Genomic DNA, 22,473 nt, shown 5'->3' on the forward strand with positions numbered 1-22,473 from the left:
GATAAATAAAGTTGCTTTTGTGTTGTAGAACCACCTGACCTCTCTTCCATGATTGAGCCCATCACTGAAGAGCGTGCTTCTAGAACTTTATACCGCATAGAACTGTTAAGGAAAATACGAGAACAAGTTCTTCATCACCCTCAGCTGGGAGAGAGGCTAAAACTCTGCCAGCCAAGCTTGGATTTGCCAGAGTGGTGGGAGTGTGGTAAACATGACAAAGATCTATTGGTTGGTGCTGCTAAACATGGAGTCAGTAGGACAGATTATCATATCTTGAATGATCCTGAGTTGTCTTTCTTAGATGCCCATAAAAACTTTGCTCAAAATAGAGGAACAGGTAGTATATCTTCCTTAAACCCACTGGCTACTGGATTCAGTCAGACTCCTCCAGTCATCTCATCCACCCACATTCAAGATGAAAAGGCCACAGAACCAGCTGAAGTTAAAGTGGAGGAGTCTGAGCATTCAGTGGTCAAAGAAAAACCTGAGGTTGAGGAAGAGGAAGCTGATTCTGGAGAAAAAGACAATAAGCAGGAATGTGAGGCTGAGACATCTTCTGTTAAAAGTGAAACAAAGGATATCGAAATTAGTGCAGATGCAGATCCAAAGTCTATTTCAGAAAAAGGTTCTGAAGAAGATGAAGAAGAAAAATTAGATGATGATGATAAATCAGAAGAGTCTTCCCAACCTGAAGGTAAAGCCTATACACCTAGTTCTCTGTTCTAGTTATCAACAGCTTTCCCTAAAACATACTGTGTAATCATGCTAAACTTTAGCCTATGAACTTTTCTACAGCATGTAATACAGAATCTCTTCTAAGAAGGGGTAGTATTCCCAGATTTCTCTCGGATACTAAAAGTTATACATTAGTTTTGATATGTTCTCTTGGTGCATAAACATGACACATTTCATACATTCTGAACCATAAAGGAATGGGTTTGGACAAATGTGTGGTATTTTGTGGTTTAATGACAAGAGATTGCATTTGTAGTTATAGTATATCAGGCATGATACATGCCACTAAATGAACTATTCCCCTTGAATTGGAGGGAGGAAGAGATTGTTGAAGAAGAATTTTAATTATTTGTAGACATCTTACTCAATATACTGTCATTACTCAATTTCTTCACTGTTCATCTCTATAGGTAAAGGGATAGAATCAGAGCACATGAGAAATTTCCTCTAGAAAGTAACTTTTTAGTGTCTGATTACTGTGGATTACTCAAAGTAGAAATAAAGTACAAAATCATACATTTCAGCCATAGCTGTCACTTCTAGTGAGCAATTGCTAGAAAATTACCCTTTCTTCTCTAACTTAATTCTGGTTCTGCCTGAGTTTGTTACAGGGACTATCCTGTTTGTAGTTAATGGATATCAACTCTTCCTTCTCAGCAGGAACTGCTTCTCAGGGGAAGAATTTTGATGAAGAAAGCAATGCATCCATGAGCACAGCCCGGGATGAGACCAGGGATGGATTTTACTTGGAGGACGGAGATCCTTCTGTAGCTCAGCTCCTTCATGAAAGAACTTTCACTTTTTCTTTTTGGCCTAAGGTTGGTGCTTCATCATTTCTTTTTGATCAAGATGGGGGGGGGCACCTTCCCGAATTGTTCCCTTTTGTTTTTTCCCAAAATAATTATAGAACTAATACTTTCATATACAAATTTTGTAAGTAATGTCTTTTGGGGGGGGGGCTTGGCAAATTTCTTTTTTTGTTTAAATTAATTTACTTTGATTTATCAATGATCGCTTCCATGTACTTTTGAGTTTAAAATTTTTCTCCCCCTTCCTCCCCACCACCCTCCCCAAGATGGCACACAATCTGATATAGGCTATACATTTACATTCATATTACACATATTTTCACATTAGTGATGTTGTAAGTAAAAATTAAAACCAATAGGAGGAACCATCAGGAAGAGGAAACAAAACTCAACAGAAGAGAAAAACAATAGTAATTTGACTTCCATAGTTCTTTCTTTAGATGTGGATAGCATTTTCCATCACAAGGCCTCTGGAGATGTCTTAGATCCTTGTATTGCCAGGAAGGGTTAAGTTTATCAATATTAGTCATCACACAACGTGGCTGTTATTATGCACAAAGTAATATCTTTTTGTTAAAGATTCTTGAAAATCCCAAAGAAAAAAGTTTTTAGAAGGCTATCCAATAGGAATGGTGACAAGCCAGGGGTGATTGGGGTATAGTAAGCTTTAGAATGTGATTACAACTTATTAGTATAGTGAGGTTCTTTTTTGATTAGATAGCATGGTTTGCTAACATGCATTATTTCCTTGTAGTCTATAAATTATTGTGTCAACAGAATCACACTCTCTTGGCAGAAAGAAATTTATGAACCTGAATTATGGATTTTATCTGCAAAAGAGTTACAGTATTAAAACAAAACTTTAGAATTTTAGAAGATTAAAGTCTGTGTAGGGAGAAGGAAAGAGTATCATTAGTCATTTCAATCTCAAACATATGATGTTAATAATAATTTTCTTCAAAGAAAAAGTTTTGTAGGTAAAATTTTACTGTATAGAAAGCTAATCACAGTGCAGTGACAGTAGTGGAAGGAATAACAGATTTGGGGTTAGAAGACCTGGTTCACTTCCTGCTTCTACCCCTTGTTATTTGTGCGACCTTGAACAAATCACCTAATCTCTCTGGGCCTTTGTTTCTTCATCTGTAAAATTAGGAGGTTGGACTGTATGTATGACCTGAGGTTCTTTCTGGCTCTGAGTCTGTGATCACTGTGCCTATGAAGTGTTTAAAAGGAGATGTTATGTAAACTTAGGGTGATTAGTTTTCTTGCTGAATATAGTAACTTTGTCATAAATCCATTTTCAATTTGGTCCTGTTTTGAAGAGTGAAGAAATAAAGTAGGAATATTTCTAATCATCGTAAATAGGGCCATCTGGTTTAAAGCAAAATAAAACAAAAACTTTAATAAGCTTATTTCAAGGGAAAAGCAGGTCATCTGTTGCAGCTACCAAGATCACTGGTAGATTATTCCTGCCAATCAGGAAGTTAAAGGATGACCTTATATCCTAATCATCAGTAATCATTGCTTAAGTTGAAGGAACAGAGGGATGCTGAAAAAATGAATTTTTTACTTCAAGATTGTACTCTCAAAGGAATTCTTTTCCTTTCCTGTCTCCTAAGTTGCTGCAGAAATTTCATCTGCTTTACTGGATACAGAAAGGAGCTTCAGAGATGATTTGAAGGGTTCATAGTAACAAGCATTTTTAATCTGTGGAAACTCAGTCTAAGTAGACTAAAAGCTGTAATTAGAAATTTTTAATGTACACGCTTCAATGAAATTTGAAGTGATAATGGGTGTGGAATGCAAATTGACATTCATTAGATGTCTCTAGGTTGATGCCCATTTCATAATACTGAACTTTATTAATAGTGACGCTAATGAGGAACAACTTCCTGGTATAGACTTTTAGATCCAGCCTGTTGGATGTGAAGGTGCCAGAGCTTCAAGATGCTAAACACAGATGTTCAATGTTTGTCCTGATGACTTAAAGAACTGTATTTCTAACTATATATGAAGTTGTCAGCTTTGCAGATGTGAATGGAATGTACCTTTGAAGAGTTAAAAAAAATTTTTTTAGTAGTAATTTTTTTTGAGGAGGTGGTTGTATGTGTCTTCTGTTGTTTCAAATGATACAGTGTTCATATGTGAAAAACAAAATTCTCTGTCCTAGGGCTACCTGAGAACTTAATCCATAATAAAGCAGTCTTTCTAGATTCACTAATCTACTTTAAACATTTTTCTTTATTCTTTGAATGATTAGCAAATATTTCCATGTCATTGTTCTTAAATAGAATAAGACCCAAAATTTTCTCTATGCCAACATTTCGTTATATCTTTTCTCCTTTGTATAGGATCGTGTAATGATAAACCGATTAGATAACATCTGTGAAGCAGTGTTGAAAGGGAAGTGGCCAGTAAACAGACGCCAGATGTTTGATTTCCAGGGACTTATGCCTGGTTATGCATCAACAGCTGTGGATAGCCCCCTACAGAAAAGGACCTTTACAGAGCTTTCAATGATTGGTCAAGCTAGCATCAGTGGTAGTGAGGATATTGCTGCTTCTCCCCAGTTGTCAAAGGCAAGTTAGAGTGATTTTATTTATTTAATATAAAATTATTTCTGTGTCTTTTTTAAAAAACTGAAATCATTTGTGCTTATTTGTTCCCTTTTAGAATAAAAGGGGCTGTCATACAAGTAGACTCCTTCCAAATTCTGTGGTTTTTATTCATAATAGGTTAATTTACTTCCTTTGTTTTATTTTTATTTATTTTTAAGCCAGTCAGTAAACCAGATGTAGCTTTGCTTCTTTACAACTCCACATCTTGATTTTTCACTAGGAAGATGCACTCAACCTATCAGTCCCTCGTCAGAGGAGGAGGAGGAGGAGAAAAATAGAGATTGAGGCTGAAAGAGCTGCCAAACGACGGAATCTCATGGAGATGGTGGCTCAGCTGCGGGAGTCTCAGGTGGTCTCAGAAAATGGACAAGAAAAAGTTGTAGATTTATCAAAGGCCTCACGAGAGGCAACAAGTTCTACCTCAAATTTTTCATCTGTCACTTCAAAGTTTATCTTGCCTAATGTCTCCACACCCGTGTCTGATGCCTTTAAAACTCAGATGGAACTGCTACAGGCAGGTCTCTCACGCACACCCACAAGGCATCTGCTTAATGGCTCCTTAATGGATGGAGAACCTCCCCTGAAGAGGAGGCGAGGAAGGAGGAAAAATGTAGAAGGGCTTGATCTGCTTTTCATGAGCAACAAACGGACATCATTGAGTGTAGTAAGTCCAGCAGCTAGTTTTCATTCGGTGTGCACTCCTGTTTCTATATCTGGTTGAATTCATCTCAGTTAAGGATATCAAATCTAGCTCATGTCATTCAAGAAATAGGTGAGATTTGGAGTTAACAGAGTAGTAGATATTATCTGACAATTATGGAGATAACTTGTAGGTTTCCCAACTTGTACAAGGATCTGTTTCCTTTTTTTTTTTTATGTTTTATTGACTCTGACTTAGTTTACATGTTACTCTTCCTTTGGTTATGATCTGTTGATTACTGATGAAAAAGCTTGGTTTCATCAGCCAAAAAAAAAAGTTACCACAGATTTATCAAGCTATGGTAAACTTGGATTTGTGGAAGAATTGGTTTGGGGTCAGCCTTTTATTACATAAATGTGCTATTTTTTTTTTGGCCAGGAAAATTGTGGTTAGTTCACAGCTCCTAATTATATTTTTCTCCTTGGCCTAAGATCACTAGATTTTTAACTTGAACTGATTGAAAAATCACTATTATTCTAGTTAAGAATGAGATATATTTCTCTGTGTATTCCAATTATCACTTGGGAAGTAATTTTAAAAGAACTTGTAAATACATCAAGGCAATACATTTATCCTTTCCTCTAATTTACCACCATAATTCATCAAAAAGATTGGCCATTTCTTATCATTGAAAGATTTCAGAAATACTCCTTCAGAGGCCTTTGCCATTTCTAGCCTCAAAATTGGGGATTGAATTTATTGTATAGTATAGCTTATTCTTATTGAAACCCAAATCTATAAGCTGGCACTAGAATCAATTAGTATAATGTTCTTTAGACAATAGATGGATCTATGTCTTTGAGACAGAGCCAGAAGTGAAGTGCCTTTTAAATTATAAGGCTTAAGGAAAACACCCCCCCCCCCCATTTGCATTCTTCTGCACCTTTTTTTGGCTATCCTATAACTCTAGAACTTAGAAAAAAGTTTTATGTAGCTAGGGTGAGAAAAAGCAAGTCTGAGATCTAAGCATCATATATTTAGAACTGGAATGAACCTTAGATGGTCAAGTCCAAACCCTTCATTCTACTGACTAGGAAACAGAGACCTGGAGGGGTGAAGTAACTTGCCTAGGTAATAAGTGTCAGAGGTAGAATTTGAATCAGCTTTCTTCTATAGAGTGAGGGTGTTGGCTTAGATGAATTCCAGAGTCTCTTCCAGCTGTCATCCTATTAGGTGTCAAAAGTTTCAAAGTCTCCCTTCCAAGTCCAGCACTCTTTCCAATGCTTTACACTACTTCTCCAGCCATGCAGTACAGCTTTTTGTTAGGTATGCATAGTGCTCTGAAAATAGTGAATCCATAAGTAACTCCCAGTATGTGAATGCCGTCCACCAAAGTAGATGGTGCAGCTTGCCTATGAGTTAGTAAATGAATCCTTGAGAGTTGCCTGAGGCACATAGAGATTAAATGAGCCTCCCAGGGTCACACAGCTAGTAAATATCAAGTGATGTTTCAACCCAGGTCTTACTGATTCCAAACTCAGCATTCTATTACCACATTCCTGCTACACTGTAAACAGTAGGTCCTTAATAAGGGTTTACTTAACAGAATGTTGAAAAATGACAATTTAACTATAATTTGGTGTGCCCTCCCTAAAATGACAATTGTATTAGACATGTCATCCTCAGATGTCATGCTATCACTAATATTCTGCCTTCCTTCTTGAAACTATATGTCATTTTGGCATATCTTGTTGACTAAAGCAATCTTCATAAATTTTGACAAGTTCATAATGACAAATTTATGTTGTAGAAGCTATTAACTTTTCATTTAAAAATTTGAATCATAGTACATACTTTGCCAGGGAACTTGTGTCTAGAAGAGCAACAATTTTGAATTAAGGATACACCAAATTACAAAGAGTTAGAGCTTGTCCACTTCACAGTGTTGCTCTATGTATCCAATGAATATTATGCCAGCGAAGTAATACTTTGTGCAGTTCACCAATGATTAACCTTGCAAACTCAAGTTTGTTTGTTTGTTTTAGCAAACCTCATAATTCCTCTTAATGATTTTGTCCGTGACCCTAAAAAGGGCCAGGTAATCTTCACAATTCTCACAGGGGAGATACGTAGATAGTTAGGAACTATTTCCTCATTTGGTTTATGTAGTTCTTAAACATATAGTATCTTGGTTTGGGTTTCAAAGGTTGGAGGTGCAAGGGGACAGTAGGATGAAAAAATATGAAAATTCAAACTGAATTACGAATTATAAACAAGAGGAACATTGTCAGTAATTGTTTCATATGTGGAATTAAAAAAAAAAAAAGCCAAACTGTCCGACTTATTTGGAAGTTAACGTTTTTGGATAATTTTTTATCTCATCTAGGTGTGAAGTCTCATGATGCTAGGGTGACATTCTCCTGGGAAATGGTGCAATGTTGCAAAGTTTTTGTTAAAAGTAAGAATTAAAAGAATTGTCCTCTTTCTACAGGAGGATGCTGAGGTGACCAAAGCTTTTGAAGAAGATATAGAGACCCCCCCAACAAGGAACATTCCCTCTCCTGGACAGCTGGACCCAGATACTCGCATCCCAGTCATAAACCTAGAAGATGGGACCAGATTGGTTGGGGAAGATGCTCCTAAAAACAAGGATTTGGTTGAATGGCTTAAACTGCATCCTACCTACACTGTTGATATGCCAAGTTATGTACCAGTAAGTATCATAGAATCACCAAAGTGGAAGAGACCTTAGAGAAAGGGTTTTTCACCTTTTTTGTGTGTCACAGGCCCCCTTTGACAATCTAGTCAAAACCTTAGGTTTGGAAGCCTCTGGTTCCCTTCTCACAATATTTTTAAATAATCAGAGGAATCTGTTAGAGATTAGTAAAAACAAAAAATGTAGTTCTTTTCCCATCCAAGTTCACAGACTTCCAGAAATCAATGGACCCCTAGATTAAGAACCCCTTCTTCAGAGGCTGACTAGTCCAGCCACCCACACAGTTCAGAACTTCTTCTACAACCTCCTTAACAGATGTTCATCTAGCCTTTTTGATTGAAATGCTTCAGTCTGAAAACTATACCATTAATGTAGTCCAAAATTGTGTGAGCTTTGTTGTTAGCTCTTTCATATGGTTGTCTCAGTAATTTCACTTGTGCTTGACTAAAAATCTTAGACTTTTTTTTTTTAAGTAAGTTCCTATTAAATCAGGTCTGCCCCATCCTAGACACATGTGACTATTTTTTTTAACTTGACCATTTGCTCCAGTTCAATTTCATCTTTTTTGGTTTCAGTCATAGTCCAAATAGTTTTGAACCTTTAGCCTAACCGTAGTATTAATTGTTCTCTCACTTTTTGTTATCCCTGAGGCCAATCTGCATAGCTGAGTCAGGAGTAAAAGATAGTATGACGTTGTATAACAATTATAGCCTATAATAGCATGATTTGATTAAAAGTTTAAAATTTAATTCACTGAAAATCGTATCCTTGGTATGCAATAAGAATACAAGAGACTAGTAACCATACTATGTATTCATGTAAACACATATATGTGTACTTATGTATATTCCCACACATATATACATACATATACATTCTAACCTTATATACTTAATTTACTTTATTAATGTGTATGAGAAATATCACACACACACACACACACACACACACACACACACACAACCAGGAAGACTGTATGTTAAATGTTCCTTATGTTTTACTGAAAATTGAAAATGACTAATTGGTTATTTTTTTTTGAATACTCAATAGAAAAGCTAAACAGCAACTGTTCTTTCCTTTTTCCTCAAAGAAGAGTGCGGATGTGCTGTTTTCCCCATTTCAAAAACCGAAACAGAAACGACATAGATGTCGAAACCCTAACAAATTGGATATCAACACCTTGACAGGAGAAGAAAGGGTACCTGTTGTAAATAAACGAAATGGAAAGAAGGTAAAACTTTTTATGAAAGAAATCTCTGTCATAGTTTTTATTTCAAAAAGGTAGTTTTTCCTGGTAATTTATTTCTGAGTAGGAAAAGGACCATTTAAAAAAGAATGTATGTAAAAGTATGTCTATAGTTTAAAATAGCTTTTTTTTAATGTCTTTAATCAGATGGGTGGGGCTATGGCTCCTCCAATGAAGGACTTGCCCAGGTGGTTAGAGGAAAATCCTGAGTTTGCTGTGGCTCCTGATTGGACTGATATAGTAAAGCAGTCTGTAAGTATGAACTCCTGTATATATGTGTGCATCTATATGTATATTCTCAAAACCTGACCCAAGAAAGAATGTGTGTGTGTATATGTGTATGTATGTGTATATGTGTGTGGGTATATAGGCCAAAGAAGATTCAGGTTTTTTTTAGAAATCTTTTACCATATTGCCCATTCAAACAGATTTTTAAACTAAAGGAACTGACACTGTAAATCAGATTTGACCCCAGATACAACAGTAGTGGCTTAATTTTTTCAGCTTTAGTTACAAGGAAAATTAAAATCTCTGTGTTGGACTTTAGAAAGAAGAAATTGTCAGGTAATAGACATTCAGCCCCATGTGGAAGTCATTTAGAGGAAGACTGTTCCCAACACTCTTCTAGCTGGACGGGGATATATTCATCCTGTTTAACTGGAAACCATTTTTATTCTCTTTTTAGCTCATTAATCTGAATTTGGGGGATTCTGCAAATAAATGGGCTGATCTGCACTGCTTCATAACACATGCATCAAATTAGTATAGTTCAATAGAAGGATATAGGATAGAAGATAAAATAGTTGCCATCATAAAATATATTCAACTTAGTTGGTAATATTTACTAGTTTGTCTCCGTTCAGAACACTAGATTTTGATACATGAGGGTTCATGTGAGTCTCAATTTGACCCCCTCACACCCAGCAGGCCTTCCATCTTGAAATGACTTTGTATTTATTGCTGTTTGTGTTATATCCTTTCGATAGAATGTAAACTCCTTGAGGGCAAGGACTGTTTTGCTCTGTCTTCATATCCCTAGAGGCCAACACAGTACCTTACATGGTAGTACATGTGTAATCTTTGTTGAATTGAACTGAATTTTAGCATTTGAAATCCAACGTCTACTTGGAAAATGAGTTCAACAGATGAGCCTAACGAAAATAAAGGAAGATTATGAATATTTGAATTGTTTTAAATTCTTCCATTCAGAATGTTAAGTGGTGCAATGAAATAAACCATTGCTGTCTCACATATAAAAGTTGCTGATAGCTTTGATCATGTTTCCTCTCCCTTTTGTAGGGTTTTGTTCCAGAGTCCATGTTTGACCGTCTCCTCACAGGGCCTGTTGTGAGGGAAGAGGGGGCGAGTAGAAGAGGGAGAAGGCCAAAAAGTGAAATTGCCAAAGCAGCTGCGGCCGCTGCTGCGGCCGCCTCCACTTCGGGCATCAACCCGCTGCTGATGAACAGCTTGTTTGCTGGGATGGATCTCACAAGCCTTCAGAGCCTACAGAATCTACAATCTCTACAACTGGCAGGTCTCATGGGCTTCCCTCCAGGACTTGCAACAGCTGCTGCTGCTGCTGCTGCTGCTGCTGGAGGGGATTCTAAGAATCCTGCCACCATGCTCCCTCTGGTGTTGCCAGGGATGGCAGGATTGCCCAACATGTTTGGACTTGGTGGGCTGTTAAATAACCCGCTCTCAGCTGCTGCTGGAAACGCCACTACTGCTTCCAGTCAAGGAGAGCCTGAAGATGGCACTTCAAAAGTGGAAGAGAAGGGGAATGAGAATGAAGAAGAGAACAAAGACTCTGAGAAAAGCACAGATACTGTTTCTGCTACTGACTCTGCGAGTGGATCCGTCAGCGCTGCTACTGCCACAGCTGGATTGCCCTCAAACCCTCTAGCCTTCAATCCTTTCCTTCTGTCCACCATGGCTCCAGGCCTATTCTACCCATCCATGTTTCTACCTCCAGGACTGGGAGGATTGACACTGCCTGGTTTCCCAGCATTAGCAGGACTTCAGAATGCAGTGGGTTCCAGTGATGACAAGGCTGCTGACAAAGCTGAGGGAGTTCCCTTTAAAGATGAAGAACACCTAGAAGGCAGCGATGCTGAGGAGAGCCTAGATAAGACTGCGGATTCCTCCCTTTTAGAAGATGAAATAGCACAGGGCGGAGAACTAGACTCACTTGATGGGGGGGATGAAATAGAAAACAATGAAAATGATGAATAACCAGTACCAGTTACAGTTAAAGTGTTTGAGACTTTTGACAAGTGGTAGTCCTACTGTTTACACTCACAGTTAATGTTCATACCTAGTTTTTATAAGCTGTTCTGTAACATAGTGTAGCAAAAAAAAAAAAAAAGTCTAAGTCATGTTATACAGATGTGTCAAAAGGTATCTTGGTCATTAAGTATTGTGCAGTGCATTATTTATTATCCCTAGGAGAGATGAAATTTGAGAGGTGATCATGTCTTTTTAAGGAAACTTACATAATGCTCTGCTTTTTATTTTTCTTTTGGTACCATTGGTATTATAAAAGCAGCAATTTGTAACAGAGTGGCACTAATAGAAGGAAGTGCTGCTTAAAGGAAGTATGAAGTTATATATTTAATTTTTTAATTTTAATTTTTTTTTTTGCTGTGAAGGTCAAGATGAAATTTACCATACATATCGTATTTGCTCATTATTTTTGACTGTATGGGAGTTCCCACACTTGCTCACACACACACACACACACACACACTCACACACACACATATACACACACACACACACTCTGACAATCTCCAAGATAGTGTGAATGTCTCTGTCTTGAGACACAGCAATAATAAGGCAGCTGTTGAATGTGAAGAGTACCTTTTAGAAATTAACCCACTGAGAAGGTTCTTACAGGATAAAACTACAGTTCAATTATCTCATGATCTTGTAATGCACTGGTATAAACAAAAAAAAAAAGAGAGAAAAAGAGAGAATCAGGTACCTTTTTTTAAATTAAAGGACTTTGTTACTTTAGCCACAAAGCTAAACAGCATTACCTCAACTCTAAACTAGCCTTGAAGTTTACAGACATGACTTTGTAAATGTATTGTTTTTCTTTGTTGTGATGTCCTTTTATTTTTTCTTTGAAAACTGCTATCATGTAAGATAAGATGTAAATTGCTGCCAACTGTAGTAATGATACTTTTAATAAAAGTGACCCATGATATGCAGAGATGTAATTATAGAATGTAGTGTTTAGGGAAATCACAACTGGTGTTCACTCTATTTTTTGTATTCGCAATAGATGCCAATACAGCATTCTGGCTTTTGTATGGTTTCTTGATATATCCTCTTATACTAGATTAGCTGTTAGTAATACTGTGAACTGATTGTCTTTGAGACTGGACAGGAAGAAAAATCTTGAATTACCTTCACATTATTCACTCTAGCTAACTCTACAGAAATGCACACAAAACCCCATGCATTACCCCCTCAATAGGGCATCAGAGACTGAGAATACTTAAAAAAATGTGTTCAGCATGTGATAATATGGTACACTAAAGAACAAAAGGGCAAAGAAAAATGAAGCTTTAATAGGCACAATATCTAGGTCATTTATCCTTGGTTAATGGGTAGAAAAACACAATGCTGTAGTGTCAGCAAGGAACACAAAGGCTCTGTGGTATCCTGTAGACCAGTGCTTGTGATGCCAGAAACCAGTGTGTCAAACAACCTACGTGAAACTAAATCTGACCCACTTTAAAAAAAAAAAAACTAAAGCCTTTTCTAGAGAGTTACCGATTTGTACCTTTTGGTGACCTTTGATATTTGAGAGAATGGATCATCTGAGAACTACTGTTTTCGATCTTCTATGTCACCTGGACAAACAAAACTTAAGGCAGAGAGCAGGGAGAAAGAAATGAGCTAGGCAGTTGTTTTTGTTTATGTGTTTTCCTTATGGTACCAGAAGAATGAAATTTACAACTAGACATGCAGTTTTAGTGACACCAAGTTGAACGGCACACACACACACACACACACACACACACATATACACACACACATACACATGCACGCGTGCGCGTGCACACACACACACACACACACACACTTACATTATATCCAAAGTGCCAGAAAGGGGGACAATTTGGAATCTTCACATAATAATGATGCTGTTGCTTTTCCCCGTTGAAAGTAACTTAAATAATATATAGTGTATATTAGAAGAAGTGCCTGAAAGGGCATATCTTCTGAAAGGGAATTATTTGAACATAGAAAATAAAAAATTAGAAGTGAATAAAATGTGTAAGGAAGAAAATAGCATACAAATGAATTGTTAAGTCTATAGTACAGTAACTAGAGGACTTTTTAGGGCTTGAATAAGTCAAGCAAGAATTTGTAATGAAATAAGCTAGAAAGGGAAATTTTTTTATATCTTTATTATGGACAAGGTTTTTTTTTTTTAATAAGTAGAATATACAATGTATATGTATCCATCCATATTGGAAGATAAATGTTATAAATAGTTATGACCTTCAGCATCAGTTATTAGCTACAGTCCAGGTAGAGTAGTGTAAGTGATAGGCCAACTACTGACCATCACAACATAGCCTACAGGACACATTTGTTTAAACTTTGAAGTTACTTAAAATTCTATATTGAAAAGTGTAACTGCATATTTGCTCTCTAAGAGAGCTTCAAGGTTAAAGATCTAGGTGTCTGCCTACTTAGGAGATGTTTTTAGTTCAATTAGAGTCACAGATCTATACAAGAAGAGATTTTAGAAACCATTTATTCCAACTCCTTCATTTTGTAGATGAGGTAACTGAGGCCTAGGGAGGCTAAGTGAATTGCCCAAGGTCACACATGGCAGGTATGGGGTTTGAACTCAGGTCTCATGACTCCAAGTTAAGCACTCTTTCACTCCAGTGAGAATGAGACAATTCCTAGTAAGAAATGAAGTATTGAAAGATGATCCTGTAGTACATGGATGCTTATATTTCTACATATTGTCTTCACTCACCGATGAAGTAGAAAGTATCTTAGGTTTGGAGTTAGAGTACCTGGTTTCAAATCCAAATTCTTCCATTTTGCTGTCTGACCTTTGGCAAGTTACTTAAACTCCTGAGGCCTCTTTCCTCATCTGTCAAATAGAATGTTAGTATGGATGTTGTTTAAGGTCCTTTTAGCTCAGAGTCATAGGTTCATAGATTTATGCTAAAGAATTTTTTTATGCTACATGTACTATAGATATGTTTTAATCCTTCTTTAGCATCTGTATTATGTTAAGATTGTGCACTTACTAATATTTTTAGTAAAGAAAAAGAAAAAAATCCTTTGTATCTTTTGGTTTGTTTTAGTGAGAGTGAGATACCAGAAAAAGCTTACAAGTAAGAAAAGGAGAATATTTGAGAGAAGATCATAGATTTAGAGGAAGGGACCTTAAACATCATCCAGTCCTCCCCTCATTTTACAGATGAAGAAACTGAGGCTGAAAGAGTTTACATGAATTGCTTCAGGAATACAGCCATTAAGGGCCAGAGACAGGGTTTGAACTTAGATCTTCCTCACGCTAAGCACAACACTCTAACCACTGCACTGCCTTACCTTCTAGAAAAAGAAACATTGAAATAGTCCCAGATAGCAATTCCCATCCACCTCTTAATTTTGGAATATCAAGTGAATTAGTAGTTTCCCCTCCCCACATTTTGCTATACTTCTAATCAAATGTCTTTGGTAGTGCCAGTAAAAGATACTCTGAATAATTAAAAACAAAACAAAAACCCATTGCCATTGATGCTAATGTTTTTTTAATATGTCCCCATTACATAAGCAAGCTTTTTGAAGTGATGAAGGGTTTTTTTTTTATTGCAGATAAGAAGCTCTACAAATTACTTTTTATGAATGAAGATGGAAATGAACTGCCAATTACTATAAATTCTGTAGCAAAACAATTTAAATTACTAAGGTACTAAATAAACTCTAAAAAGTAACATGTAGCCTCTATAAATTCCTTAGCTTGATCTCTTGCATAATGGGCAATTTGATGTTTCCTCAACTTGGATAAGAGGTGCCATCATTTTGTAGGCATTTTATGGTCAAGTTTGCATTTAACATGAGATGAGTAAGTTAAGGATTAGGAGATTTTGTTTAATGCAATATTTTTTGGCAAAAATTATTTTATGGCCATACTTTTTGTAGATTCTTATCCAACTTTAATAGTAGTTTATTGGCTTTTGAAGTATTAAGAATTTTTTAAATGTTTTTACATTGCTTACCCTCTTCTATTGCTTTTGCACATTTTTTCTCCCTTCAAACACACAAAAAAACTCCATTCTTCTTTGGAGTAACACTAGAGACTCACGAGCCCCATTCTGATACCTCAGAACTTTTAAAAGTACCCTGGAGTTTCACGATAATGCTGTCATGGAGTTCTAGCCTTTTGTGAGGTGTATGTGGATAGGTGTACAAAGATGGACTTGTGAATTCTACACTAGTTGGAGCAATAGTAAAATTTTAATATATAGTAAATAAAAACAGGTAAGTCAAAACATTAAGAGGAAGTCATTTTGTTGTTCTGGTGTAAAATTTCTTTCTTGCCCTCCTACCCCATGGTATTTTGATCTTAAAACCTTGATTTGAACATTATAGATAGAAGAAACATGATCTCACTCTCTCTCTCTCTCTCTCTCTCTCTCTTCTGTATCTCTTTCTCTTTCTCTCTCTGTCTCTCCCCTTCTTTCTCCCCACACATTCTTTTTCCCCTCTATCTATTCCTTGCTTTTTCTGCTAAGGGAGAGGTGCTGCACTGCCTTAAAATTATTTGCAGTCCAAAACTATCCCATAATTATTGGTCTCTTCTGCTCAAGGGCCTTCAAATGTAGACTGATTCACTGAAACTTAAGCAGTCTATAAATTTAATAGTATGAGGAATACACAAGACATTTCAGAATAGAAAACTCATCCTGCTTGACATGTTCAACCCTGTTTCTATGGAGTCAGGAAGCTCTTAACATTTTAGTATTCACCTTTTTTGTTTTTTAATTTGCACTGATGAGTTCATCCATACCACACCCCTATGAGTTAGGGAAATATTGTGGCAACTGCCTCTTTCACTATTGAGATGAAGTCATGGACCACATGGTAAACTAGAGTAGAAGACATTAGGGCTCAGAATTCCTCCATTTAAACCTTGGCTTGGAGGGATACTTGACCATCTTTCTTCCTTGAATGTAAACCAGGTGTGCATGATAGTGTTAGTCTAGGATAAGAAAGGGTGAGCCTTCTAAAAATTGGGCTGTGGGTGAACAAAGCAGTTTACTAAGGAGGATTGCTTATGTCCTTTGCACACAGTAAGTGCTTAATAAACGAATGTTTAACGAATGAACTGTTGAATGGTCTGAAGGAACAATTGATTATGTTCCTGATCAATGAATGACTGGTGTCCAAAAGAAAATTTATCGATCTGGAAAAAACAAAAACGAAACAAAAAACCTTTAACTTGCCTGCATATCACTAAAGGGGCAACTCTATGATAGAACCAGAACAATTAGCAATGCATTTTCAAATATTTTCCCCTATTTTTTAGAATTTATTCCTCGGGACTCTGGAAATTGAGCAATCTGCTTAGCAAGTAGGGACTGACTTCACTTTAAGTGACCCTTAACGTGACTCCTCTTAGATGCTGATGTGAGAGAGCAGAAGCAGAGCTATATAAGTCTGGAACCTATGATTCATTCAGGAGTTTGCTCTAGCTGTATGGTTTTGCTATCAGTCTCCACCCACAGGGTTTTCTGGGCTATTGTAGGACTCATAAAGGATTTGCATATCTGTGGCTGCAGAGCTAATGTTCTCTCACTCGCCTCAGAGGCCCTGCAAGGCAACTCCATGATCCTTTTCCCTCTATTTCTAAGGGTTAGCCGAAAATAAGAGACGGCCATTGTGTTTGACTGCAGAGGCATTGTTCTTCACCAGACAAAGCTGGCATGTTTCTCAGATCCACAGTTTCTGCTCCTTCAGCCATAGCTGGCTACTGAGAAGCAGCTGGGCAGATCCTGAATAGCCTGAAGTCTTTCTTAAAACCAATTTTTTTAAAAAACCCATTCTAAACCCTAAACTCTCCTTTACTCCAAAAATGTGAACAAACAATTCTTTTACAATACAGCATCATTTTCTTTAGGATGTGTGTTTTCAGATAGGAGTTTAATAAGTAATACAGGAATGGTGTGCAGGGTGAGGTACCTAATTCTGTCCCTCTTTCTCTTGCTCCCTCTAAATGGAAGTACCAGCATTAAGTGACAGATTAGCTGGAAGGGATTGATTTCCATCAAGATTATCAAAAGCAATTAAAATTGAAGATTTTTCCATTACCCTCAAACTAAAATGGTAGTTTGGAGTTCAAATTAATTTTTGTGAGTTCCTCTAAGTGGTGTCCAGGTATCATCTGTGTGTCCAGGTTGTAATCTTATCATTAAAACCTTCCCACTGCAGAAGTCCTGCAGAAGCCAGAATCCTGTCTATTGATACCTGAGGTAAAGATAGCCTTGAAGGCTTTTGCTTTTATGTCTTCCTTTGATATGGTTTCTGAATAGGTCAAATAAATAAAACGAGAAAATTGTCCTGTGACTTTTAAGGATATCATGGAAGTGGCAGTAGGAATCTAGATTTCCAGGGTGGAATCATGTTTGTCAAGACAAGCACCAGTGGGTAGATAAATAGGGAGAGAGGGAGGGAGGGAGGGAGAGAAAGACAGAAGGGGGGGGTTTCTCCTGCTTTGTGAGCTTAAATGTTCAATTAACTGAGTGTAAGAGCACAAAAATTCATCATAGCACAATTCCGACTGGTTTATATTTGTTTCCATACAAAAGAAGGTATGCTTTTGCATGTATCTGAAAAAAATCCAGCCCTAAATGTGCCATTTCCATTTGTCCAGTAGCCCAAGGGGTGGTGAGGCAGTGCAGAGGTTAAAATGTGTGAATCGATTATATAATTAATTATAATGCTAGGCTATTCATATACACATAGGAAATCCACATATACAACGAATATGCATATTATAACTAAAATTTATTCAGCATCTTGGAATCTCAGAAGATCATGTAAAATAGGGAACTTCTCCTTCCCTTTGTGGAGCTACTGGGATGTTTCCATGTCTTGAAGGTCTATGTAGTTTGATGGCAGTTATTGAGTATAACTTATCTTAACCAACTACCTGTCAATTGTGGTAAAAATTTGTTGGACAATCAAAGAAGAAAATGTACTAAGTGTAGGGACTACAGGAAAGGCTTATCTTCAGTGTCAGGCTCTGTGAAACTTCCATTAATGTTGACTTTTTAGAAATGATAGTAGGAGCTCATTTGGGGCTCTTCTTATTTTTTTGTTACAGAAAAAGAAAAATCCAGCTGAATCTAGTTTTCTTCTAAAGAGAGAATCAGTTCTTGTTAAATGATGAATACAGTGATCTTTGTAGTACTACAAATGAAAAAAAAGTTTGGATACAAAATGACCAACTTATAAAATATGTGTGTTGGACTCATTTTTAATTTACATTCTTATATGCCTAATAACCTGATTTCTTTTAGGTTCCTAGCCCTGGACTTGAGTTTGGACATGTTTGAGTGACTGAATAGCTTCTTCTCCGATCTTAGTTCTGACCTTTCTAGATAAGACTATATCCTATCCTAATATCCCAGGTACCTAAGGGTAGGGGAGAGGTTTAAATCTGAAGTGTTTGTTTAAAAACAAAAGCACAACACATTAAATCCATAAATCTAAATCAACAAATATTTATTGAGCACCTGTAATGTGTCAAGTACCATGTTGTGGGGAATAATGCAAAGATGCCTAAGACAGAATTCCTGCCCAGTTAGGAGTCTGCAAAAAACATGGAGAATAATAATAATACTGTTTTTAATTTGTTGGGCAGTTTACAACCTTCAAAGCATCTTCACATATATTTGGTTTTATCTTTATAACAATCTGTGATGTGGGCTGATCGGTCATCATGATACTCATTAGTTAAAGAAACTTAAATCCCAAAAGAATTCATATACAGTTTATCCCTTCCATATATTGACTTTCCCCATCCAGGTTTCGATGTATTGAGGGTTGGCATAAGAAATTAAATTAGAAGGGGGGGGCAGAGCTAGGTGTTGCAGAGGATAGAGCACTGGCCATGAAGTTAGGAGGACTGGAGTTCAAATTCAACCTCAGACACTTGATCCTTACCAGCTGTGTCAAGTCACAGCTTGGGCAAATCACTTAACTCTCATTGCCTTGCCAAAAAACAAAACAAAACAAAACAGAAAGAAATGGGAATTTTTGCAGAAGCTGCAGGTGACATAAGTCCAGCAGATGACACAAAGGCTGTGACCAAATAACCCAAATTTTACTATAGGGTCCTATAAACACCTCATAAAAGAAAAAAAAAATTAGACCTCTGGTACAAAAGGAGGACCAAAAAATTTAACTTGGATTTTCCGGATTGGCCAGATAGTAGGGTGAAGGTGCTGAGTCCCTAACCCCTGCAATGTGGAAGTGATAACTGTAGCAGCTTACTAAAACTGGGAATAGAGCTCAAGTACTTTGACTTAGCCTAGGACTCTCCTCTACACTACGCTCATTAGCTTTGTGACCAAGGTAGGGCAAGTCACTTCACCTCTAGGAGCCTGTTTCCTTATTTCTAAAAATGGGGATAATAATACTGATAATGCTTACCTCAAGGACTATTGTAAGGCTTCAATGAAATAATGTGTTTTAATAACAATGATAGCCAACATTTCTATAGCACTTTAACATTTGGAAAAACATTTTACAAATATTTCCTTTGATTTCACAACAACCCTGAGAAGTAGGTGCCATAATTATTCCCATTTTGAAGATGAGGAATCTGCAGGAGAGAAGGTAAGTGACTGACCCAAGGTCTCACATACAGTAAGTGTCAAGAAACTGAATTTGCACTACAGTCCTTCGGACACTGGGTCCAGTTCTCTACCTTGCCACGTAGCTGCCTAAATGTCTTGCAAATATTAAGGCCTAATGTGTTTGTTATTAGTCTATAAGCTAACTAATAATTTGAAGCAGTACATAAGTGCTGAATGTCCATGTGGTGAGTGACATACTGGTTCTGAGGAGGGATTGATTGATTATAATGTGTTTGGGGTGGTAAGGGAAGAACTCATGGAGGTGCCTATCCTTAAAAGATGGCAGGATTTAGGTAGATGGAAAAGATGGGAGAACAGAATGAACAAAGGTAGGATGGTGAGAATGGGCATGACATGTTCAGGAGATAGTAGGTCAATTTACCTTTTAATAGTGCTCTAAGGTTTGAAAAGTAAGCATTTTCCTCACAACCCTGTGAGACAGCAAGAGGCTGAGTCTATGTGGTAAGATGTAAAGAGTAATGAATTTGGAGTCAGAGGACCTGACTCTGAATCCACCTGTATGAACTCAGGCAAGGCAGTCTCAGAACCTCAGTTTCTAATTTGTAAAATAAGAAGGCTGGACTAGATGGCGGTGTAGTCTAAGTTCCTTTCTGGTTCTAAACCATAACTATGTTGCAAGTGTTATCTTTGTTTTACAGATGGGGAAATTGAGAAGTTAGATGATTTTCTTATAGTAACCAAGCTAGTAAGTGCCTCATTTCCCAGATTAAGTCAGCACTCTTTCTAATAGGTCCCTTTGCCCAATTCTTATATGAGGAGTAGTAGAAGAAAGATAGAATGGCCAAGTGGAGGTTTTAAATATAGAAATCTGTATTTAAAACCATCCACTTTCCTTCCCCCCCAGAAAAGAACCTGGTACATACTAACCTTTCCCCAACTCAAACCATAGAGCTGGAAGAGACCTAGGAGGCCATTTTACACATAAGGAAACTGAGGCCTAGAAAGAGAAAGTGACTTATCCAGAATCACATACATTAAGAGAGCTAAGATTGTAACCCACATTTTCAGATCCAAATCCAGCACACACAACGATGTCTCCCTCTCCAATTCAGTACTTACCAGGCAGGGAAGGACTAGAGTTTGAACTTGTAGGCAAAGGGGAGCCACTGAAGATTTTTGAGCAAGGGGGTGGAGGATTGAGTTAGTGCTTCAGAAGATTCGTCTGCTAGAAGCATGAAAGCATACTTTAGCACTTAAGAATGAATTAATACTCGGTCAAAGACCAAGATATGAATAGGGAAGACCGGTCAGAGTTCACAATTGAACTGAATACGCTGAATGGGACTTGTCCTTTTGATAAAGCACTTCCCAACTCTGACAGATTTTAACAGCTAGGAATGCAAGAAGTGCAATCCCGGCAGCATCACAGAGAAAATCTTTTTTCTCATGTTTGTATAAAACACATTCTTTATGATTGCTTAGAATAATCATGTCTGTTCAGTTTTATAGTAGAAGCACCAGCATGGCATAGTGGATAGAAAGCTGGCTTCATATCCTGCCTCTGACACGTGCTGGCTTGTGTGACCCTGGCAAAGTCACTTCCCATTTCAGAGTCCTGGTCAGCTCTCCAAAACTTACAAGTTGGACTGAAGTTTCACGCTATGTTATTAAATAATGGCTAGTGCATGGCACTAATGCATAACCCTATATATCTGTTATTTTTCCTCCTAGTACATTTGGACCAGACTAATATGCAAGAAGGAGTTCCTTTGTGTTGTTTTGCTCCAAGAAATGCTACCAAAGGAGGGATGTGAGGATAAAGGACTCTCAGATGCCTCCCTCTGAGAATATAGCACTTAACTGCCCTCCCTCACCACCACCACCACCACCACCATCTTCCACAAAGCAAATGCCCTCAGGATCTGGGGCACTTGTCTCTACTTGTCCTGTAATTAAAAAAAAAATCCCCTTGGGATCAATACCTTATATCCTCCAAGGAGGAGGCAGTTTATTTGTGTGGCTTTGATTTTGAATTTATTTTTACATTTGACACTCTGCTTTCAGAAGCTGAGTATTCCTAAGAACCTGTCCACCATCACTGTCCCATGCTAGCAAGCCCGAGTAGTGATCAAGTTGCTATTACTCATTATTCAGTCCTGAATGGGGCTACTCCTATGCAACATGAGAGCTCCTGGTATCTTGCAGGGAGACCAGGAAAGAGGGAAAAGGAGGTGTTTTCCAGGATTTAATTTGACCTGGACTCTATAAGATACGGATGGTGTTTTGGATCCAGTTTTAGTCTATACAGAAGAGGGGGAGTAAGGTGTGGAAAAACACACCCTCTATCAGAACTGACATCTGTTACCAAAGCTTTGTTTTAAAGAACTCCTGGACAAAAGGATTCCTGGGAGCTTACTACTCACACTTGATAAGGAATGATTAGAAACCAAACAAACAAAAAAACCACTGGAACTTAATCTAGAATGAGCTTCTTAAGCCCAGTCCTTGGAAAAGGAAATTACTTTGAATGTCTTGGTATTGTGTTCGTTTTCTTTGGTTAGGAGTAAGGTAGGTTTTCCTAAGTTGAGGAAGCACAAGGCTGCCAGAGGAGAGGCAAGATCATGGGGAGAAGCAGTGTAGTGTGACAGGAGAGGACACACACAGGGCTGGGGGAAAGGCAACTTGGGCTCTGGCTCTGTCTAGATATATGTGTATAACCTTGTATATAACAACCCCTCTGGACCCCAATTCCCTGTGGAATCTATGAAATAATGAGGATATAATGTCTAAGGCCACCTTTTCAACTCTTAGATTCTGGTCTTTTTCTGAGCAACAGAGAGGGGT

General features: G+C 37.5%; 1 protein-coding gene across 4 annotated transcripts in view; it reads left to right on the plus strand.

Moving 5' to 3' along the window:
- The window catches only part of LOC114053892 (chromodomain-helicase-DNA-binding protein 7), a 245,912-nt gene extending 231,315 nt beyond the window's left edge, over positions 1-14,597 (plus strand). The window contains exons 31-38 of one of the 4 annotated variants that reach the window (XM_027877006.1): positions 29-694; positions 1,393-1,553; positions 3,896-4,123; positions 4,383-4,826; positions 7,294-7,515; positions 8,609-8,749; positions 8,912-9,016; positions 10,064-14,597. In XM_027877006.1, coding sequence (XP_027732807.1) covers positions 29-694; positions 1,393-1,553; positions 3,896-4,123; positions 4,383-4,826; positions 7,294-7,515; positions 8,609-8,749; positions 8,912-9,016; positions 10,064-10,996 — 2,900 coding nt within the window. In that variant the 3' untranslated portion in view covers positions 10,997-14,597. The remainder of the gene's footprint in view (positions 1-28; positions 695-1,392; positions 1,554-3,895; positions 4,124-4,382; positions 4,827-7,293; positions 7,516-8,608; positions 8,750-8,911; positions 9,017-10,063) is intronic. The other 3 variants (XM_027877008.1, XM_027877009.1, XM_027877007.1) reach the window with 3 other exon arrangements.
- The last annotated feature ends 7,876 nt before the right edge of the window (positions 14,598-22,473 follow it).

Source organism: Vombatus ursinus, unplaced genomic scaffold, assembly GCF_900497805.2.
Source record: "Vombatus ursinus unplaced genomic scaffold, bare-nosed wombat genome assembly UNPS02014812.1, whole genome shotgun sequence".
NCBI classification, from domain to species: domain Eukaryota; kingdom Metazoa; phylum Chordata; class Mammalia; order Diprotodontia; family Vombatidae; genus Vombatus; species Vombatus ursinus.